General features: G+C 45.1%; 1 protein-coding gene across 1 annotated transcript in view; it reads right to left on the bottom strand.

Moving 5' to 3' along the window:
- Positions 1 to 20,875, bottom strand: part of CFAP47 (cilia and flagella associated protein 47) — a 2,216,809-nt gene that overhangs the window by 2,085,552 nt on the left and 110,382 nt on the right. The window contains exon 7 of the mRNA XM_069204610.1: positions 17,423 to 17,553. Coding sequence (XP_069060711.1) covers positions 17,423 to 17,553 — 131 coding nt within the window. The remainder of the gene's footprint in view (positions 1 to 17,422; positions 17,554 to 20,875) is intronic.

The raw sequence follows: 20,875 nt of genomic DNA, 5'->3' as shown, positions 1-20,875 counted from the left end.
CTGCAATGAGGAGGGCTGGACTTCTTCTCTATATCCCTGAAACCAAGATTTTCCAAGGGTTTGTTGGCTTGCCCCTATTATATGCAGTCTCAGGGACATCAAAGACCCCCACCAACTCTCTGGGTGCTGCTGAACTCTGCCATCTGTGAGTCCTACCCTTGTCAGAGGGGCCTCAGAAGTGGATTCTGCAGCTGCTTTTTGCCAATACCGACACTTCGCATCAAGTGCGTGAGAAATTAAGCCGCATCGCTATTCCAATGACGACGCAGAGGATTTTCGACAACAGCAGATTTACAGCCTGCGAGGTCTGACGATGGCACTCTGCGCTCCTCGATGATGACCTATCACATTCACTTCAGTGGAGCCAGACGACGAGGAAGTGACCCAACTGCATGGGAAATACCACCACATTGAGTCATCAACGTTTTGCTCCATAAAAAGGTACTGTTTCAGCCGACACTGCATGGGTTGTGTAGCCGGCCTACCCTCTATAGCAGTGGGCCTGGATTTTGGATCTGCACTGGTCCCTCGTGACTTCAAGTAACCTTTTGACTGCTAATGACTTCTAAGCACTGTTTTCACATTAAGGGCCTGATTTAGATCCCGCCGGATGGGTTATTCTGTCACAACATTGACGGATATCCCTTCCGCCGTAATCTAAATACCATTATTTCCTATGGGATTTAGATTTCAGCGGACAAGATATTCGTCATTGTTGTGATGAAGTAACCCATCCGCCAATATCTAAATAAGGCCCTTAATCTTTAAAAATTCATATCTCGACATCTACTGTTTGCATTTTTGCTGTTTTGGTCTTGTTTAGCTCAGACATTCTCTTTTTTTCTAAACTAGTGTGAAGCCTTTTTGTGGTGTCTTTCAAGTCTTGCACACAAACTTTACACATTTGGTCTTAAGTTAAGCCGGACTGATCTGTGCCAAGCTACCGGGAGGTGAACACAGGTTAACTTAGGTTGTATATCGGACTTACCCTGACTAGGATTGTGGTCCCTACTTGGCCAGGGCGCATACCTCTGCCAACTAGAGACCCAATTTCCAACACAGGGATATTGCAATTAAACCTGCAGATAAGAGTGGCAGCATTCTAGCACAAGATAAAGTTGACTATGACAATGAAGTGACATGGCACTTTAATTAACCCAATACATTATAAAAAAACTAACAAGGTATCCTATCAATATAATCAAGCAAGAAATTATTACATTAACCACAATAGGTCTAAATGAAATGTGGATAAGTAAAAAAAAAAAAAAAAAAACATTTGAATAAAAAAGAAATTATACTATTCCATTATTTTACGCGCTCCCTAAAATTCACAAAATGTTAGGTTAAACAAAACCACTAGGACAACAAATTGTGGCTCGTTGTCAAACTATTCTTCAAACATTGGCAGAATGTGTAGATTTTTTTTTTTTTTAAAAAGGTTTCTGTTCCCTTGACTAAATCTTACACTACCAATAATTTATAAGTGATTACACAAGTTGAAGGTGAATTTATGATGAAAACCAAGATATTCTTGTCACCATGGACACTGAAAGTCTCTATATGACACAAAACACCTAGAACTTGTATCACTGAATGTGCCAAAATAGCACTGGAGCGCAACTATTCCACCTTCAATTGAGAGTTTTTCGTTCAAATACAAGGAGTGGTTACTGGAGCAATTTTTGCTCCCGGTACAGCAAATCTTTAGGTCGCTGTCTTTGATGATAAACTATTTACAATAACCCTTACAAAAAACAATAAAATATGTCTTATCCTGAAGAGGTCTTCCAGATTTTGAAATGTCCAACATCTGAATTACTAGGGTTTCACCAAAAGATGAACAATCAGAATAGTAATTTGGAACACACAACAACTCAATCAACTTCCTGGACTGTACGGTTAAAAATGACTCAGGTACCCTATATACATGCCTCTATACCAAGCAGCACGAAACAATTTGCTTAAGTACAAAAGTCGTCAACCCAGAAATTTAAAAAAAAAAAAAAAAAAAAAAAAAAAAAAAAAAAAAAAACTTACCGTTCAGGTACGTTTTACGTATTGGACGCGATAGCACCAAAAAAATGATTACTTCAAAGAAGTAAAAATTCTATCATAAAAATTACTTGCCAGAGGGAGTCCCAACTGTCTCGTTAAAAGTTCTTTGAAACAAGCTTGGTATTATGACATACTCACTTTTTGAAAGTGAAACAAAGTACCAATTAGTCCTGTTTGGCATGTGTAGCCACCTTTGGAACAGAATACAATATGCTAAAAAAGATCATATTAAAGATTTAGCATCTTTTGGATTCTGAAACTTTTAAATTGGATAGGCCAATGTTAGCTATTAAGAGAGCTATAAACTTAAGGGACAGACTGGTCAGAGCTTACACAGCACCCAAAACCACCACATTGACTCAGTTATGGGGCCTTGGAATAGTTGTTGGTCACTGTCCATGCGGTAATTGTATATCATGTTCCACCACAAGTATTGTTAAATCACGTTTTTTTTTTCATGGAAGAATATGGCAACTGAAACAATTTACTAATTGTTGTTCACAGAATGTCATCTATTGTATTGAGTGTCCGTGTACCTTTCAATATAATGGAAAAACTACTCACAAGGTCCAGAAACGAATTCTACAACATCAATCAAGAATTCAATGTAATGTTAAGGATGCTTCATTAGTTGAGCATTACAAAACATCACATGCTGCTAATGGAATGAAATGGTTTGCTTTAGAGACAATTGAACAATCCAGGAGAAGACATGGCATGGATCTGTTACTCACACTGAAGGAGAATAGATGGATTTGGCAAACAAAGAACACTGTCAATAGGGCTTAACCAGCAGGACGAATTGAGTTCTCAAGCTACGCTGATTGGGTCACTTCTCTGTTTTTTTCTGATTGCATCAATTTTCCTGATTGAAACTTCACATGGGAGCAGAGATTTGTGCTTTAATGCTGCGGTTAAGATGCAAACTAGCTTCCCTTTTTCTGAATGGTATTGGGTCATATGAGACTTTGTGTTCACATTGGTTAGGAATCTTCCCAAGTACTGTTCTATAAGGATTTTGGTATTGTTTTGATCCATAGATTCTTCTAGATTTAAATTATCTTTGGCTGAGAATAAATATATGATTACTGATTAAAAATTCCCTGCAAACCATAAGAAATGCATTTACTATATAATTTTGACATTTAGCATTATTTTAAATATATGGAGGTCTACCTATTTAAGATGGCGGCCTGACTTCATGTATGGGTCTTATATTTTTATAGACTTTAGTTAGGATGACTTATTTAAGGAACAGTATCGGCTGATATACTTATAGATTGTAGTCATGAATTATGAAGTAATGGTCAGACTATCTTTTTCGATCCATGAGTGTTTCACAGTTAGACTATGAACGATCTTTTTGCTGTATTAGTACTGTTATGCAGTGCTATCCTGAATATTTTTAAGAGTACCTATTCCTAATGGCAGCCTGACGTTTCTCACAAGTCATGTAGTTTTATTAAGTCAAGCCTGGATGTTCCATTACACAAATAAATGAGGCCGACAAATTAATACTACAATGTCTGCAAGATATTGTTCCTGATAGTCATCTGCATTAAGATCTATGGGCCTTATTACAAGTTTGCCGGTCCGTTGACCGCCATGGGGGCAGTCCGACCTCCACAACTTTGGCGGTCAGACCGTCAAAGTACGAGTTTGGCGGTCGGACAGCCAAAGGATCGCCAGTGGTCCATTGGCACCTCAACAGTCATTAGGGCAGGGACTGCAGCAGTCCTGACCATGGAAGCAGATGTTGGAGATCCCGGCATTGGGACCGCCTGGCCATTACGACCTGCCAGACCACCATGCTTTGAATGGCAAATCCATCACCATGGAAAGTTAGGTGGTCGAGCAGGATTTAGCTCCATGGAGGGGAAGGCAGGGGCCTATGTGACATCCACAAAACATTTGGGGTTCGGTGGCGCACTGCTCGTTGTTGCTGACCAGTAGGGGGCATGGTCAGCAGTGGCTCCATTCAACTGCCCCCTGATTCTGCCCGCCAATCGGACCAGCCCCGTAGGGAACTCATAATCTAGCGGTCCTCTGACCATCAGCTTGGAGCCATTCAAAGGACACCCGCCTTGGCGGCTTGGTGGTCCGCCCACCAAAGTGGTAATGAGGACCTACGTTTTTTGTAAGTTGCATATAGGGAGGATTTCAAGCATGATCCATCATTCTAAGGTATGCTTGTCATTCTTTGATATATCACATGATTTAGTTTGCCAAGTTCTTGTTGATGGATGCACACATTTATAATGTTCTTGCAACAGCTCATACATTGATTCCTACCTTTATAGGAACCTGGAAGGATTGATTTTTCGAGACCACAATCATAGAGTAATAAGTAGATCTTCTTTACTGGATTCTTGTAATTATTATTCTAGTTTTGACTTTGCATTATTGTAAGTGACATATCTGTGTATTTCACAGATTCTAATTAGTCTGGAGGTTTTTCAAGCAAACATAACTTTGCATTTATTGAGGTAAGCATTTCTTCAGCACAAAGCTTTGAGATATAATGCAAGATTGAGATCTGTGATTGATTATTCTAATCTCTACCTAAATAAGTATTTGAAAACAAGCAATCGGTAAGCAGCTTTAGTGGCGGTTTGGTCTCGCTTTGTTTACATAGTCTCTTGTTTGACTTAAGATACCAATTACGGTTTCGGGCGTCAAGATGGCAGTCGTACTCTGAGAGTGCTCTGGACCCCTCCGTCATCCGCCCTATGAAGCTGCCGTTATCTACATGATTGGTGCTGCCCTAAATGCGCCCGTGGGCTCCTGGACCCCAGGGATCCCCCTGAAACGAACATCGGTAAAATCTGAGCCGTAAACGCCGGCCGCGACCGGATCGATAAATCCAAGATGGCGGCCGGGACTGCGACGCTCCTCCGAACCCGAGGTGAGGGGCTGCCCCGCTGATACGGCCGCTCTGTGAGCGACACCGGAGACGTCGGCGCTGCGCTTCGGGGCCTGGGCCCCCGTGGGCCGAAGCAAGATTGCGGTGCAGACGATTGGGGGAAGGCTCCTGGCGGCCCGGACCCCGCCGTGCATGTGCGCTGAGGTCCGGGAGATGTGAGAGACAACCTGGGATGGAGAGAGGACTCCTCCATCGGGTCTGACCGAAGCGAAGAAATCAGGGTGGCGACCGTGGTTGCGACGCCCAGCCGGGCTGGTGTGAGGAGCCTGCCCGCTGACGCGGCCGTCCTGAGGGTTGTGAGCGACGCCGGGGGTGCCGGCGCTGCGCACCAGGACCCGGGCCCCAGTAGGCCGAGCCGAGGTTGTGTGAGCGGCTGCAGAGAGGCTCCCGGCGGCCCGGGCTCCGCCGTGCAGGTATACGGGGCTCCGAGAGGCAAATCTAAATTAAACGAAGGGGCCGCCACATGGGGCACTCCCGGTCGTCACCTCCGAGCGCCTGTGGCGGAGTAGGCAGCCCCCCGGTGGACCGCTGGTTTTCGGCCCTCGGAGGCGAGAAGACACCGAGCAGGAAGGTGGGGGCCCTCCCTTCTCCCCTCGGAAGAAAGAAGGTGTTCCAACACAAACTCAACAAGGAGAAAGGTCCCAATCGGAATAACAGACCGGGTGGCTAAACCCATAAAAGAATAAGACCTACAATCCCGACTGGTGCGGAGGGACCTCTCCGTGCCCTAGCCACGTCCCGGGGACGCAACGCAAGCAGTGCATTCCGGCCAGCCCCGGCCAGGGGGATCTGCTGGAGGCGTGTTGGGCCGCAGGGAAAGCAAAGAGTTCTACGATCTCCTGATGACCTAGAGGAGCGAGGCAGGGCCTGGCGTAGGACCAGGCAGTCGCTTGGTGGCATGAATTGGCAGAGTGGTGAGGACCAGTGGCCGCCAGACCCCAGGGAAGTGACTGGGACAATGCCCACCCGCATGTGCTATTGAGACCCCGCCGGTGGACCTCCTCCGAGACGGCCCCCTGTCGAGGCGGTTCGGGTGCCAGAATCTGGACGAGGTGGCTCTGGGTGTCGACCAAGCCGCCCCCAACTTCCTGAGACAGAATGGGAAAGGACAAAGCGAACAAACAACCCCTGGCCTCCCAGCAAAATATTAACCAGTTCACGATGCCGGCGGGCCCCAGGAGAGAAGGGGAAACTGCTAATGGGGGCCGAGCGCTAGACGGATTGAGCGCCATCCTCCAAGCAATTCAGTCGTCGCAGTCAGCCGTGGAGACCAGAATCAGGGAAGTGCGCGAGGATATGGGCCTTATCAGGCAAGACCTCAGAAATGCAGTGAGCCGAATTACTGAAGTGGAAGGCCGGGTCTCCCAAACTGAGGACGAATCGGCTTATCTTAGAACAAAAGTGGCCCAGTTACAGACTCTAACAAGTGAGCTGCACCGCCGTGCAGAAGATGCAGAAAATCGATCAAGATGCAACAACCTGCGTTTTATCAGATTCCCGGAGGGCGCGGAGGAAGACAAAGCTTCGGAATTCTTGGAGCGCTGGATCAAGACCTGGATACCAGACCAGGCCCTCTCACCCTGATTTGCAATTGAACGTGCCCACAGAGCCCTTGCACCGCGCCCCCCTCCGGGAGGCCCGAAGCACCCAATGATCTCACGCTTTTTTAACTTTAAAGATCGAGACAATATCCTTAAAGAGGCGAGACGCTTAGAAGATCTTCAATGGGAGAACCACAAGATCTTAATATTCCCAGACTACACACGAGAGGTCCAGACCCGCCACCGATCGTATGAGCAAGTCAAACAAAAACTTAGAGCAATGCAACTCTCGTACATGCTCCTCTTCCCCGCGCGGCTTAAAGTCATTATGGCTGGTAGGGCGCATTTCTTTGAATCTCCGGAGGAGGCATGGGACTGGCTGACCGAGGAGGGCATTGGAGCCCGAAGGGGATCCCTGAAACAAGGGGGAGAGCCCACCCAGGATAGGCCCCCCCCTATGGGAGGACCCCGAAGGACCCAGAGGCGCACCAGATCTCGGAAAGGGAAGCGGGAGAACCTAGCCGTTCCCAGAAGTGGAGAGACGGCTGGAGACCCTGACTCCCAGATGGAGGGGACCTCCGTTGAGTCTCCGGAGGTGCAGGACCAGGTGCAAGCCCAGGATGGCGGCCGTCTGAGCCAGTCCCCGGTGCTTGGCTGAAATGTTACACGGAGTTCCCGCTGTGACACATGGAAGGGATCGAAGGGACCGGGTCGCCCTTGCGGGACCCTCCAGGGTGCTTCGTCGGATGGCCCGGCAGCTCCCTGAGGTTCGGCAAGTATGACTTGATGACTTTTCACTGATGATTGCAGAATGATCCGACTGAATGGAGGGGTCCACCACTCCACTCCTACGACAGTCTTACTGGCTGTTTTGTTCTGGTTGGGTACATGGGCGACAGATGCTTCCGGGGTGGGAGTATCGGGTGGGGGGCAGTTGGGGGGTTAGAAGTTTGAGTTGGGGTTAGATAGTAACATTCGGTCACTTATTTACTATAGTTTTAGTATTTCACTGTTCTGTTTTAAACGGTCATCCCTGTCTCCACTGACAGACACCCAACAATGTACGACACCCACGCAGCCCACGCCTGGTACTCACTGACACAAATCATCTCTTGGAATGTAAACGGGCTGTTAGACAAGATCAAAAGATCTGCAGTTTTCAACACCCTCCGTAGATACTCCCCCTCAGTGGTCCTACTGCAGGAAACCCATCTCCTGGGAACTAAATGCCCTATGCTCACACGGGGAGGATTTGATAGGGTTTACCACGCAGGTTTCTCCAGGGGAGTGGCCATCCTACTTAACCGCTCACTACCTATGGTGATTACATCTACGCTGTCTGACCCACAGGGCAGGTTCGTAGTAGCTTCAGGGGTGCTTCACGGTTCACCGCAGCAGGATTCAATGCCTTCCTACTCTCACTCCGCCAGGTGGTGGCGGGACTCCCCCAGGGAACCACGTTGGTAGTGGGGGATTTCAATGCTGTTCTGGACCCCCGACTGGATGTATCCGGTGACATTACTACTAGTAGGTCCTCCCGGGCTACGAGTCTTAACGGATGGGTGGAGAGCCTCAGCCTATGCGAGGTATGGAGAACTTGGCACCCCAAAGAACGTCAATACACACACACATCAGCCGCCCACTGGACACACTCCAGAATTGACTTAATATTTATGCCTGCTCTAGACATCACCGGTGTCACGGGGGCAGATATACTGCCTCGGGGGTCTCAGACCACGCACCTGTACGAGTCCGACTGGGTGGAACAGACCCCGCCAGGCACCCGATGTGGCGCCTGAACGCATGGTACTTACAAGATAACGAATATACCCTTGAAATTAGAGACCGCCTTGCTCAGTATTTTGAGCTGAACTTGGGAAAGGTCCAGTCCCCAGGTATAATATGGGCCGCTTGCAAAGTCACACTAAGACGATATGCCAAGTGTCTCCATCGTGCACGCGGGTGTCTGAGTTGGAGGCTGAGGCACTGAACCTGGAGCTCCAACAAACGACCTCATCCTCGGCCTCTACTCTGAGGCAACTCACTAGGGCCCGAGAGGAAATTAGGCACTTAGTGCTTGAGTCAGCAAAACACCTATGGAGAGCATCGGCCGCCCGAATATATGGTTGGGGGAACAAGAATGGAAAACTTCTGCATTGGCTGGCCACCCACCCCTTGGCTCATAGAATCATACCTGAGATCAGAGACGATTCGGGTGCTCTCTCTAAAGCACCCATTGAGATTGCACAGAGCTTCGCCTCCTATTATGCACGCCTTTACACAGAACACCCTCGGCCCACTATTGAAAGGGAATCCCCCCTTCTGTACGACATAACTCTTTCTAGAATTTCCCAGACGGCCAGGAGTAGGATGGATGAGGCAATCAGCCTCACAGAAATAACCAGTGTGATTGCCAGCCTGGCATCAGGCAAGACCCCCAGGTCCTGATGGATTCCCGCCAGAGATATACAAGAAATGTAGTGATATTCTGGCTCCACACCTGCTCAATATGTATGAAGAAGCTGAACAGAGGGGCCACTTCCCTCCTGGGATTGACCTAGCGACAATAGTAGTGATCCCCAAAACCCAACCTCCGTCGCAACACTGCTCGGCATACCGACCCATCTCACTCCTGAACACCGAAGTCAAAGTACTAGCCTCAATCCTCGCCTCAAGACTAAGGGACGTAATGCCCACGTTGGTGCATCCTGACCAATGTGGCTTCATGCCTGCCCGTAGCACTAGGCACTGTATTAGGCGGTTACACCTTGCCTTGGCGCATCAAAAGACCTTGTCTCACTCCCCCTGGCTTTGCTTTTACTCGATTTCGAGAAAGCCTTCGACGCGGTAGACTGGTCCTACCTCGAACACGTCCTACAAAGAAACGGACTTGGGCCCAGATTCCGGGGAATGGTGAGGCTACTTTATTCTAATCCAACGGCCCATGTCCAAGTGAACGGGGTAATCTCTGATCCACTCCCTATTGGCCGTGGCACCCGACAGGGATGCCCATTATCCCCCCTGCTTTTTGCGCTAATAATAGAGCCTCTGGCGAAATTGCTACGGGAAGACCCGCTGATAGAGGGTTGGCCCTGGCCCGTTTCCCAAGAGGACCGCGTGGCATTGTACGCGGACGACGTCCTGCTGTACATCTCAAACCCGGCTAAAAGTGGCCCCCGCATTTTACAAATTTTAGGTCTCTTCTCGGAAGCCTCAGGACTGACCCTAAATCCTAGTAAATCCTTGCTGGTTCCACTCCATCAATCTCGGGACTGTATAGACTGGCAGCAAAACATTCCAGTACGAAGGAATAGCTTTAAATACTTGGGTGTGCATGTCTCCTTGCTCCCTGAGCTAGCATGGGAACTCAACATCACACCATTAACCAAGAGAATAAAAAACGACCTCCAACGATGGAGGCCTCCCCCTTAATCTGCATGGGAGAATCGCACTTTATAAGATGATGGTTCTCCCCAGACTTCTCTACCTCCTCCAGAACTTCTCACCCTATCCCCATGAGATGGTTCAGAGAGATGGACTCACAGGCACGCCAATTTTTATGGAATGGCACCCGTCCCCGGTTGGCGCTTAAAACCTGCCAGAGAGATGTTTATGAAGGGGGATTGGGAATGTCCAACATCCATTATTACCACCTAGCAATGCAACTACTAGTGATCAATGACTGGGTGGGGGGTGGATGGACAGATCCGGCGTACAGACTAGAACTCCAGACAATGAGTTATTCAAAGATCTTTGATGCCCTATACGGAGGCCCGATCTCGCGCGGGACCCCGGAGGTGACCGGGGTGGTGCTGCGGGGTTGGCGGACGACCCAAAAGGTGACAGGGTGGTGGGGGCGCCCCACCCAATAGACCCTACTATGGCAGGGAACACATTTAAGAGAAGTGGCAGGTCTGGAAGGATTCCAGAAGTGGGACAGCATAGGTATCTCTACACTGGGCGACGTATGGGACAGCTCACACATGCGCTCTTTTGAAGACCTCGAGAAAATGTTTTCACTAAACAAGACGCAATTCCATAAATACCTCCAGATCCGCCACGCCCTACTGACAGAAATCCAGACAGGGGACAACATACCTGAGTATAGCCCTATGGAGGCGAGAGCTCTGATGGGGAACCTGGGTAGAAGAGGTGTCTCCCAGGTATATAGTTCGTTAATCGCCACCACTGCCAGCTCCCTGGAGGGGCTCCGCCGGAGATGGGAGGGGTGGGTGGGTCCTATGGAAGAGGTAGACTGGAACGAAGCATTAGCAGCACCACACACTTTAACGATGACGACTCGTCTCCGACTAATACCGACCTACTATCTCCATACGGCCTACCTAACACCCGTCAGGCTGCACAGGGCAGGTCTCCGTACCGCAGCCGACTGTCCACGTTGTATGGGCCCAGATGCAGACTTTTTCCACATGGTATGGATTTGCCCAACTATTAAAGCCTATTGGGGGGCTGTTACAAGGGAGGTCTCAACGGCCTTACAGACGGACATGGGGTTGACACCAATGCCGCTCCTGATGGGGATTATGGGTGATACTGGACTGAGGAGGGCGGAACGGACCTTTCTGGGGGTGGCGTGCCTGGTGGCCAAAAGAGACATAATGACAGACTGGAAAACCAAAAGCGCACCGGCTTTGACTAAATGGAGGCGAGGAGTGGATTGGTGTGCTCAGCGTGAAAAACTCGTTTACGAGGCTAGAGGGTGCCCGAATAAATATAATAAGGTGTGGGGGAAATGGGAGGCCGCAACAATCAACCTCCCTGCACTACCGACTGGCTCAACACCAGAAAGAGCCTGAACAAGCTCCTTCCTTTTCCCCCTCCTAATGGGTGAAAACATTCATGAGACACTTCTACAGGGAGGTGCATAATCTTCCCACTCAGCGTGTTGTCCAGGACTCGGGATTGACCATTGTTCGGTGCCCGTTGGCGCCTAGTTACATGTATGTATCACTGTTTTACCTTTTGCAAAACCAATAAAAATTTCTTTATTAAAAAAAAATATATATATATATACCAATTACAGTTTTCACTTTTTGATTGCATGTTAGTACATCTTCAGTGGAGTCTGAGAAATTATACTTGCAGCCTTGGTATTTGGCCATACGAGCACATGGTTGGCGATTGATCCACATCTATGGTAATCTCTTTGGACATATTTTCATACAATTCTGTTTACTTTGTTTTACATTTTTGTGCTAGAAATTCATTTACACGTTCAGTGTGGGACGGTATTTTTTCTACAATATTTCATTATGAACTCTGATTAAATATCAATGGACTAGAATGTATAATTCATTGAAATTTGTTATTGGTTTCACTGGAAAAAGCAAAAAAAGGTTGGTAAGACATTTTTTGTTTAAGTCAATAAGAGATTACTATACCAGCTTAATTTTAAATGCAGACAAGTGACTCCTTCAGGAATATATTTTGCATAGGAGTATTTATACCAAGCTTCCTGGGGTAATATTGGGTTGCCCTATTGTATTTGATGTAGTCCATGAGAGCCTGTCTAACTTATAGGGTCTTGGGACCGATATCGCCATTCTGTACAGACTTATAAGTAAGTTAACGTATGACAATTGTAGGTGAATCGTTTACCTCCTATGAGTTAGGACGCTGGCACTGAGATCTGTTGAGCAGGCGTCAGTGCATTTTCAGAGAAAAAAAACTCAGCAGCATCAGTCCAAAAACTTAAGGGAATCATGCAAAAAAAAAAAAAAGAGGCTTTTTTATAGCCTCATTTTGATATATAGAGAGTTATAAAATAAATTATAAACACAATAAAGCAATAAAGAAAGAAAAGATTTAAAATGTTATATTCTTACTGATAGAACATAATTAAAACAATAATGGTAACATTTTACATTGATCACAATGGATCAGTAAAATTCCCAAGTGAGAGACCTAGGACAGACTGCGAGCTCTGGCAATCCCAACATTCACATTCATAAACTCTACAAAGACTGAATTCCTGTTGTGTGCCAAGAAGGCCAAACATCCCTTGATTCAGTAATGGTTCTCCAATTTAAATCTAACTGGATTCACTCCCCAACTGAGAACAGGCCAAATCTCTTGGACAAACCCTCAGCTTGAACCTCTCACTCAAAAAAGACATTGCCAAGACCAAAACCACCTGGTTCCCATTCTCTCTCCAGGAAAAATGTTTTTTTCTCCCCTGAGAAGACTTAACAACAGTTCAAGCCCTTCTTCTCTCCAAACTAGATCTAAGCAATGCACTGCTCAACGCCATCACAGAGACCACCCTCGCTCCCCTGAAGGAATCCTTCAAACAGCAACACAGCTCACCAAGGCACAGAAGAAATCAGACCCATTAGCCTTGCACTAAAGTATCAACATGACTCCCTCCTGCATGCCTGGATCATCTTCAAGATCAGCTGCATCATTTATAAGGCCCTCTACACCGAGAACCCAGTCTTCCCAACAAACAAGCTAACACCTGAAGTTCAACATATCAACAGAATGGAAAGATAATGCTGTAGGAAGGGGAAAATAAGAAAACAAGCCTTGTCAGCCTACAGTCAGAGCATCTGTAACAATACAGTCTCTAACATCAGACTAGCGCTGTAGAAAAGTCCTCCTTTTTGCCCTGTCACCTCCAAACATTTTGGACAGATACTGGTGGTTACTGACTCTTGGCTGTGCCCTGGGTACTGCTTACCAGTCCCAGGGCCAGTGCTCTGCGTAAGGTGGATATGCAAATTAGGCTAATTATAATTGCCAATATTAACCTACCTATAAGTCCCTAGTATATGGTAGGGTATGTAGCTTTAGGGACCCCAGCATAGGTAATGCACCCATAGGTGCACTGCTGAGGTGCCCAGTGTCATTTTAAAGGCAGGCCTGCCTTGCTGGCTGCTTATAAATTAAAGTTACATGCAAATTAAATGTAGTTCAAAAGTCTTAAACTACCTTATTTGTACATATATGTCACCCCTAAGGTGTGTCCTATGTGCCCATAGGGTTGGGTGCCATGTAATTATAAGCAGGGACCTTATAAAAATAGTTTTATAAGCCCTGATGAGGTAAAACAACCAAATTCGTTTTTCCCCTCATTGTAGTGAATGCCCCCCATAGGCTAGAGTGGGGAGACTATTATAATTTATAAAGTCCCCTTAAGTAACAGATACCTCAAGTTTCGTATTGAATTAATTGTTATAATAAATCACACAACATACAATTGTTGGATTTAATGTAACATGTTCAGGTAAAGAGTTTTAATCTTTACCTAAAAGTTGCCAAGTTCAGCCCTGTGGTGTTTTGCTGCTTTGCCCTGATTGGCCAGCCTCTGGCAGCCTGGTCAGGCAGCCTTGATGAGGTGTGAAGTAGCCTGGGCTCAACACAAAGATGTGCCTGGGGGAGGAGGCCTACCCTCAGCAGATGGAAAGGCAGGAAGGGGGGGCGGCTGCCAAACTAGTCATCAAATGCAGGGAAGGACATTTAGAGCAACCCAGCACCTCGTTCACATCCTGCAAACCCAGACAATTAGGTGCCCCCTTGATTAGATTAGGAGAGGGGTTTGTTTAGGATTTTTAGCCACACCAGTGGGTAGGCTCACCCAGATGTAACATCCAAAAATCATTTTCAGCCATGATGTATTTTTGAGGAATGTTGCTCCCCGGGATTGATTTTTGCCATACTTCCCAGTAAGTGGTCATCACAGGGGGAAGGACCCTGCAACTGATTGGAGAACCAGGACCCCCCTGTTTTTCACTCAGGAGCAAGGATAAAACTGGCAGACTTGCACCCACACCTCAGATCCCTACCAGATTCCAACAATTAAGAACTACAGGAGAAGGAGGACTGCCCTGCAGGACCCCTGACCTGCACCTGGACACTGCACTCTGGAGGACTGCACCAGATGCACACTTGGGCTTCACCACAAGAAGGACTTTGGCTGGCTTCAACTGATTCCGCCCTGTTTGCTACAGGTGAAAAATTGCAAGCCGGAGTCCCCTGCACCAACTCCTGAAGAAACTGACCAGCTGACCACTGTCAAGTTGCTGTTTTGGAGTTTGCTTCAGGTGCATTCTGGGAGTTGTAGTCCGCACCCTTAAGGAGTATCTGAGAGCTTTTGGAACCTTGGGGTGAGCTGTGGACACCAAAAGGAACATATGGAAGAAGATACAGAAGTTTGGAGAACTTTTTGAAAAAAAAGTCCATAAAGGGACCGACCCGCCACGGCAACCCTAGCCGGCTTGCCTCAACTGCAACCCGGCCTGACTTGCAGGTTCGTTCCGTTTAAGGAAATCTCCAAAAAAGTAAAAACGTAGGAAGTTCACCGGGACCTCCTAGGCAGTGTATCCGAAGAGGGCTCCAAGGACGTCTGATCAAGGTTCAGGTTTTCCCCAGTCAAAGGATTTTCATCTCGAAAAAACGACTAAGTCCGAAGGTAAAAATCTCGACCAATGGCTCCCGCAAAGCATATCCAAGGACGTGTTCCAGGAGGTCGGATTGGACTGGCAACTTGGTTCCGCTGAAGAAAATGTCCAGAAAAACTACTAAGTCCTAAGGTAAACATTTGACAGAGACCTCCCATGAGCTGTAGCCGAGCAGGGCTCCCTTGCGGTTGGGCTTAAACTTGGACTTTTCCCCGGTCGCAGTGTGAGCAGATGACCAGATTGGTACTAATTTTTTCTACGCGCTAAAAAACATTAATTCTTTAAAAATTCATCTCTCCGGTTCCCTTCATCTGATTTTATTTGTGTTGATGTCATTTAAAAGCGAAAAATACTTCCTATTTTTATAAACTGGTTTTGGATTTTTAAACTGTTTCCTGTGTTTTATTTAATTACTGTTTTATGATATTTGAGCACTTTATGCTTTGTCTCCTAAATTAAGCCTTGTCGCTCGTTACAAAGCTACCAAGGGTTGAGCTAGGTTTAATTTATTGAGACCAAACTGGACCTAAGTGGAGGTTAGTGGCCTATTGCTAAGTGTAGGTACTACCTGCCCTTGCCAATAGCCCATTTAACAACAAGCACCAACCCTCCTACCGTTCAGAAAGAAACATAAAACTCTTAAGGAAATCTACCTCAGATAGACTGACTTCAGATCCTTTGCAGACCTCTGCCACACCCCCTGTCCAGCACTCTATTTCTAGTCTGATAGTCTTACATTTTAGAAATACCAAAACGTTCATACATATGCTTAATCAAATTGTTTTGCTGTTCTTTTATATGCTTAGAGAATAGAACACATGGACTTATAGTGATAGGTCGCAGTCTGAGCTTTACTAGAGACAAAAAACATTGATGGGGTACTTCTATTTTTGCACATGCTTCAGTTTGTACTTTTATAGAAAATTAAAAAGCACTGGCAACGCCAATAGGTCTGGGGTTTTGCTTTTCACTTTTTATTGGGGGGGGGGGGTGTCAGGGGAAAAGCGGGTTAACTGTATGCAAGTGTGATGCCTTCAGCTTTCCTATAAAGACAATCCCACAATCAAAGAGCATGTAGGGTCACAACAGGAGCAGCATCCTTTTGTCCAATAAACTGCAGAAAAAATAAGCTGTACCTTCACAGAAGAATGTTAACTAAATGACACTGCAAATGAAGATTATGTTACAAGTGGGGAATATAAGAGGCATCCACAGCAAATATATAGTAGGGTTGATGCTTTTGTTCTAACTGCCATCCAGTGCAACGCCCATATAAGATAAAGTACACCAGCAAGGAAAGGAATTTTGTATTATTGATGAACCTTTGTATGGCAATAAATGGATGCTCAAAGCAGTGAATGAAATAGTGTTGTTAGATATATTAGAGTTCTGCGAGAAGGCAAATGTACACATTAATACAAGGGAAAGTTTTTAAACACGAATCTGACAGTGATTTTAATGCAGTGTATACTGTGTGATACTTTGTAATAACAGTGTTTGTGCAAAGTTGAGGAAGGAGCTGGTTTTGGCATGTTTACAACAGGTTAGTGTAAAGTGCATTGTGTGTGCAAAGCAAATTGTTTAGGGCAGGGCGGTTGTTAATAATATTTAGTATATTTTGTTAATAATCAAATGTTATGGATTATTCAGCAATGTGGCAAAAGCAGGGCACGTAAAAGGAACGTATTTGTGCCATGTTTTAAACCTTAAACCCAACATCATGGCATCCTCGTAGCAAAGCAAAACAAATTGAAGTGCACAGGCATCTGGTTAAAAAAACATTTTTTTATGTCAAGCTCAGGCATGGAAAAGGAACCAACTTCTTAAACATTACAACCATAAAATCAGCAATTAAAATGTTTTTGTGTCAACCAACTACGTAAATCAAAGAATGCTGGCTCATAACGGTCATGCTGCATCTGCAGGCTAACAAAAGTACTACATGATGCCAAATTCTACTGACAACAGAAATGGGACAACTGAACCACTGAAATGCCTGGCCTTGATGGGCAACTCTTTCAAGCAATGGCAAACCAAGAAAACATATGAAAGCCAGGAGCTGAAAGGGGATGACCGGAAGTCTACTCTTGCTCTGTATTTCTTATAGTACGTTTTTGAACAATTGTTAACATGAGGTCCTCAGCACACCAAAAGAGGTGTGCAGGTAGACCTACAAAGGCGTCAGAAGATTTTGGAGATCATAATTGACAACCTGTGTATTCAAATATTTAACTGCAAATTGAGACCATGAAGTAATCCACAATGTCACACTAATCCTTTCTAATCATACACCAAATGTACACTGTATTAAAGTTAAGGACTGAAGTAATTGCAGCTTTGTCTACTTATTCATAAGCAACTCACACAACATCATTCAGGACCTAGATACAGTAATGGACAAATGCAACGCTCTACACAACAAGATTGATTGCAAAGATGGATTACTTTACTTGATGAATGAAGATCTTCAGTGTACTTACTTTGGGTCTCCGTGTCATCAACCTGTGCATTGGGGAAAGCATTTTTACTGCCTGCAGGCTCAAATCTCATGAACAGTGCATAGTCCTGTCGAGTTGGAAGTTCATCTAGTGCAACATCACCCTCAAATGTTCTGAAACAGAAGATATTTATTTGCATGTAGCAAAAAGATTAAAGATAACATTTAGAATATTTTTCAGTTCTTCTGAAAATATCCACCTGGATGTGTCTTTCTGCAGTGTAGAAAGCTGCATAAACATGTTTTAAGTAACTGTTATAAAATTGAATTCAAGCCATACAACAAACGTATAAAGCAAATTAACAGGGCTACACAATGGAAAAACATGCATTATTATACTGTAGCCACACTGATGTTAAGCTAACGAGACATTTGCATAAACATTTGATCACCTGATCACTTTAAGGTATGCCCAGTATTTAACCCCTTCGATGATCAAAAGTTAAGATTATACAGCCCTAAAGGCTGAAGGGTTTTCCACAAGTATGGATGAAGTATTATGTGCAAGTTAAAAAACAGCGATGGAGTGAAATCAAAATACTTGCTAAAATACTAGCTGACAGATTGTCCAAGAGCCTGGCCACCCTTATTCTTCATAACCAAAATAGCTTTATACCACATAGAAACACAAGGCACTGCATCAGGAGAGTGCAAGTCTTGATCTCAAGCTGGAAGGAAAGTATGTTGATGCTTCAGGCCTTCAAAAAATGTCTAATTCAATTAGTTGGGATTTCTCTATTAGGTCTTGAGAAAAATAAACGTTGGCCCCAAGTTCCTCTCTTCTCTCACAGCCTTCTTCAATGGCCATAAGCTCAGGTTAGAGTGAATGGCTATCTGCTGGACCTCTTCTTTATCAGACGGGGCACTATGCAGGGCTGCCCACTCATCTATCTGGTTTGCATTGGCTGTAAAGCCTCTGGCGAGTTGGATCAGGTGTGACAAAAATTCAGGGATTCCACTGAGAGGACTGCTTAGAAGTTAGAATGACCATGTATGCAGATGATGCACTTCTTTTAATGCAATCACTACACATAAGTAGACCTAGACTAATGTGTAAATTAGACAAACAAGGAGAAACATCAGATTTAACAGTAAACTGTAATAAATCAAGTAAAATACAAATAAAACATGAAGTAGTGGTGGAATTGCAAAATAAAGTACAGGTCTGATCCAAATGTTTGAGGTACTTGGGACTCTACATTGCGTTCAGCAAGGAGGATAGTGGGTGTTACAGATTGCACTTCCTCCTGAACATCCTGAAGAAAGACATGCATGCCTGGAGCAAGTTAAATTTTACAATACTGGGTAGCACCCCCCTATTTAAAATGACTGAACTACTGATAATCCCATAAACACTAGATTATTTTCCCAGAGCCAAACCTCCTAGCTTCTTCAAGCTCCTCCAGCAAGAAACGCAGTTGTTGCCAACGTGGAGGTAAACTACCATGTATTGTACTGAGCAAATGCACCCAATCTGTACACAAGGGCTGTATGGGCATAGTCTACTTTCAGCTACACTACTGCGTCTCACAATTAGGCACCATAAATTAATGGCTTCTGCCTGGAAAGCCAAGAGTTGGAGAACAGAAGGTTAAAATGCATCCTATATGGGGCTCCAGTCTCTAAAACAGTCCCAACACTGGCCAAGGTAGCTATACAGTGTTGCCCTGAAAACCCTGAAATGAACAGACTGTTACTCCAAACATCACTATGGTATGACACTGGTTAATTCACTCACCCAAACTCTCCAGCTTCAGAAAATTGGACAAGACTAGGATTGCCTCCTGTGGGCAGTGGAGAGGGAGGGGGGGTGTAATGGCAATGGGAGGATTTTGCCACAAGAGTATAATCTGCATAAAACATAATTTTACAAACACCTACAACTGAGACACAGCCAAAGTGAGCCAGGTGGAGACTACTACAGTTTATTCCTCTAGAGTCCAGGGTGTTAATGAAATGTCTGCCAAAGGGATCCAGCTAAATGACAAATAGAACACTAATATGTAATCTAACTATCCCTTCTGAGACCTTAAAACCAAATGGGAGTGATAGCTCAGCAAAGTAAATCAGACTGACCTGAGAGAAGCCCTAATGCCCCCAGACAGAATAGAGTCTAGTTTACCCCTGTTAAGCTCTGGGTAAGATTCACTATCCTAGATGTTACAGATGCCAGCAAAATGAAGGAAGTTTCCTCCATATGGTTTGAAAATGCCCACCTGTCACACAGTACCGGCTATACATCAAGCACTGACAAGGGTGTTGGGAAAGCCAGCAGAAATGTCAACCAAATTGATCTTACTCTGTGTGTTGAATGAGATGCTGGGGTGGTAGAAAGTGGGAAAGAGGTTCCCAATAGGCATGGGAGCACTTTTGGCAAAAAGAGGCATAGGTAAGTGTTAGGAATCAGACAGAGGTCCAACCTGGAAAAATGACTCAAGGGTATAGGCAGATCTTTGTGGATTGAAGAACCAATCTACAAAGGATGAGGATGACATTACAAATAGTTTAAGATATGAAGTCAATAGTTTAATCTTTTTCAGCTAGATACAACCTAATTCTAGAGGTGCTTAGGTACATGACATGCTACATCTTACCAACCTAGACAGTCTGCTACCTTTTTTATTAAATGCGGAATACAGATTTATTTACAGTCAAGTTGTGTGGGTACCATCTGAACTGTACATTTCCCATCAAAACAATTAAATGAGTTTATATGAAATAATTTAGAACAGTGTTGTATCAGAACATCTTCAAGACTTAAGGAAAAACATGTGTTATGGCCATAATGTCAAAGTCCAGCTATGATCAGATGCTGCTGAAGAAGGACCATTTTGAGGGAACTTTGTAAAAACAAGATTTTGTTGCGGGTGGGCCTTTATACAGCTCCAGCTGCACTTTATACACCAGATGCAGTGGATAGTGACCAGAGCCATACTTATGGGATTCTGTAAGGACCTGGGAGAGAAGAGGTGGTTAGATTACAAATAAAGTCCAGTGTCTTGGTCTATTAGCCTTGTGAATGTTCCATACAATTGACTTAATGACTATGATACTGAAAATAAGTTCAGTGCTTTAGTCCCACCTTGTTGTAGTTCTGACAAACACAACTAAGCATTTAGCTCTGTACCTAATGAAGTCCATGAGTTTTCAGAAACATAAATTACTAAAGTATTTAAAAATATATCAGCTTTGTAGATGTTGGCAATAGCACAAACAGTGCACCCAGGTTTTCAGTCAATCCAATTTGGCGAAGGACGCGCCTACTGCAGATGACAAACTTTACCAGTGAGGCGTAGATGAGAATATCAAAAGATAAGTCTTGGTGCTTCTGTTGTTGAATTGCATTGCATTGCGTTATGTGTATAGATTCAAATCAACCATGGATTGTGAAATGGATCTGTGCAAGGTGAGTTTTTTCAGAAAAACCCAATATATT

This window comes from Pleurodeles waltl, chromosome 8 (assembly GCF_031143425.1).
Source record: "Pleurodeles waltl isolate 20211129_DDA chromosome 8, aPleWal1.hap1.20221129, whole genome shotgun sequence".
NCBI classification, from domain to species: Eukaryota; Metazoa; Chordata; class Amphibia; order Caudata; family Salamandridae; genus Pleurodeles; species Pleurodeles waltl.
This window is presented reverse-complemented; position numbering and strand designations above follow the sequence as displayed.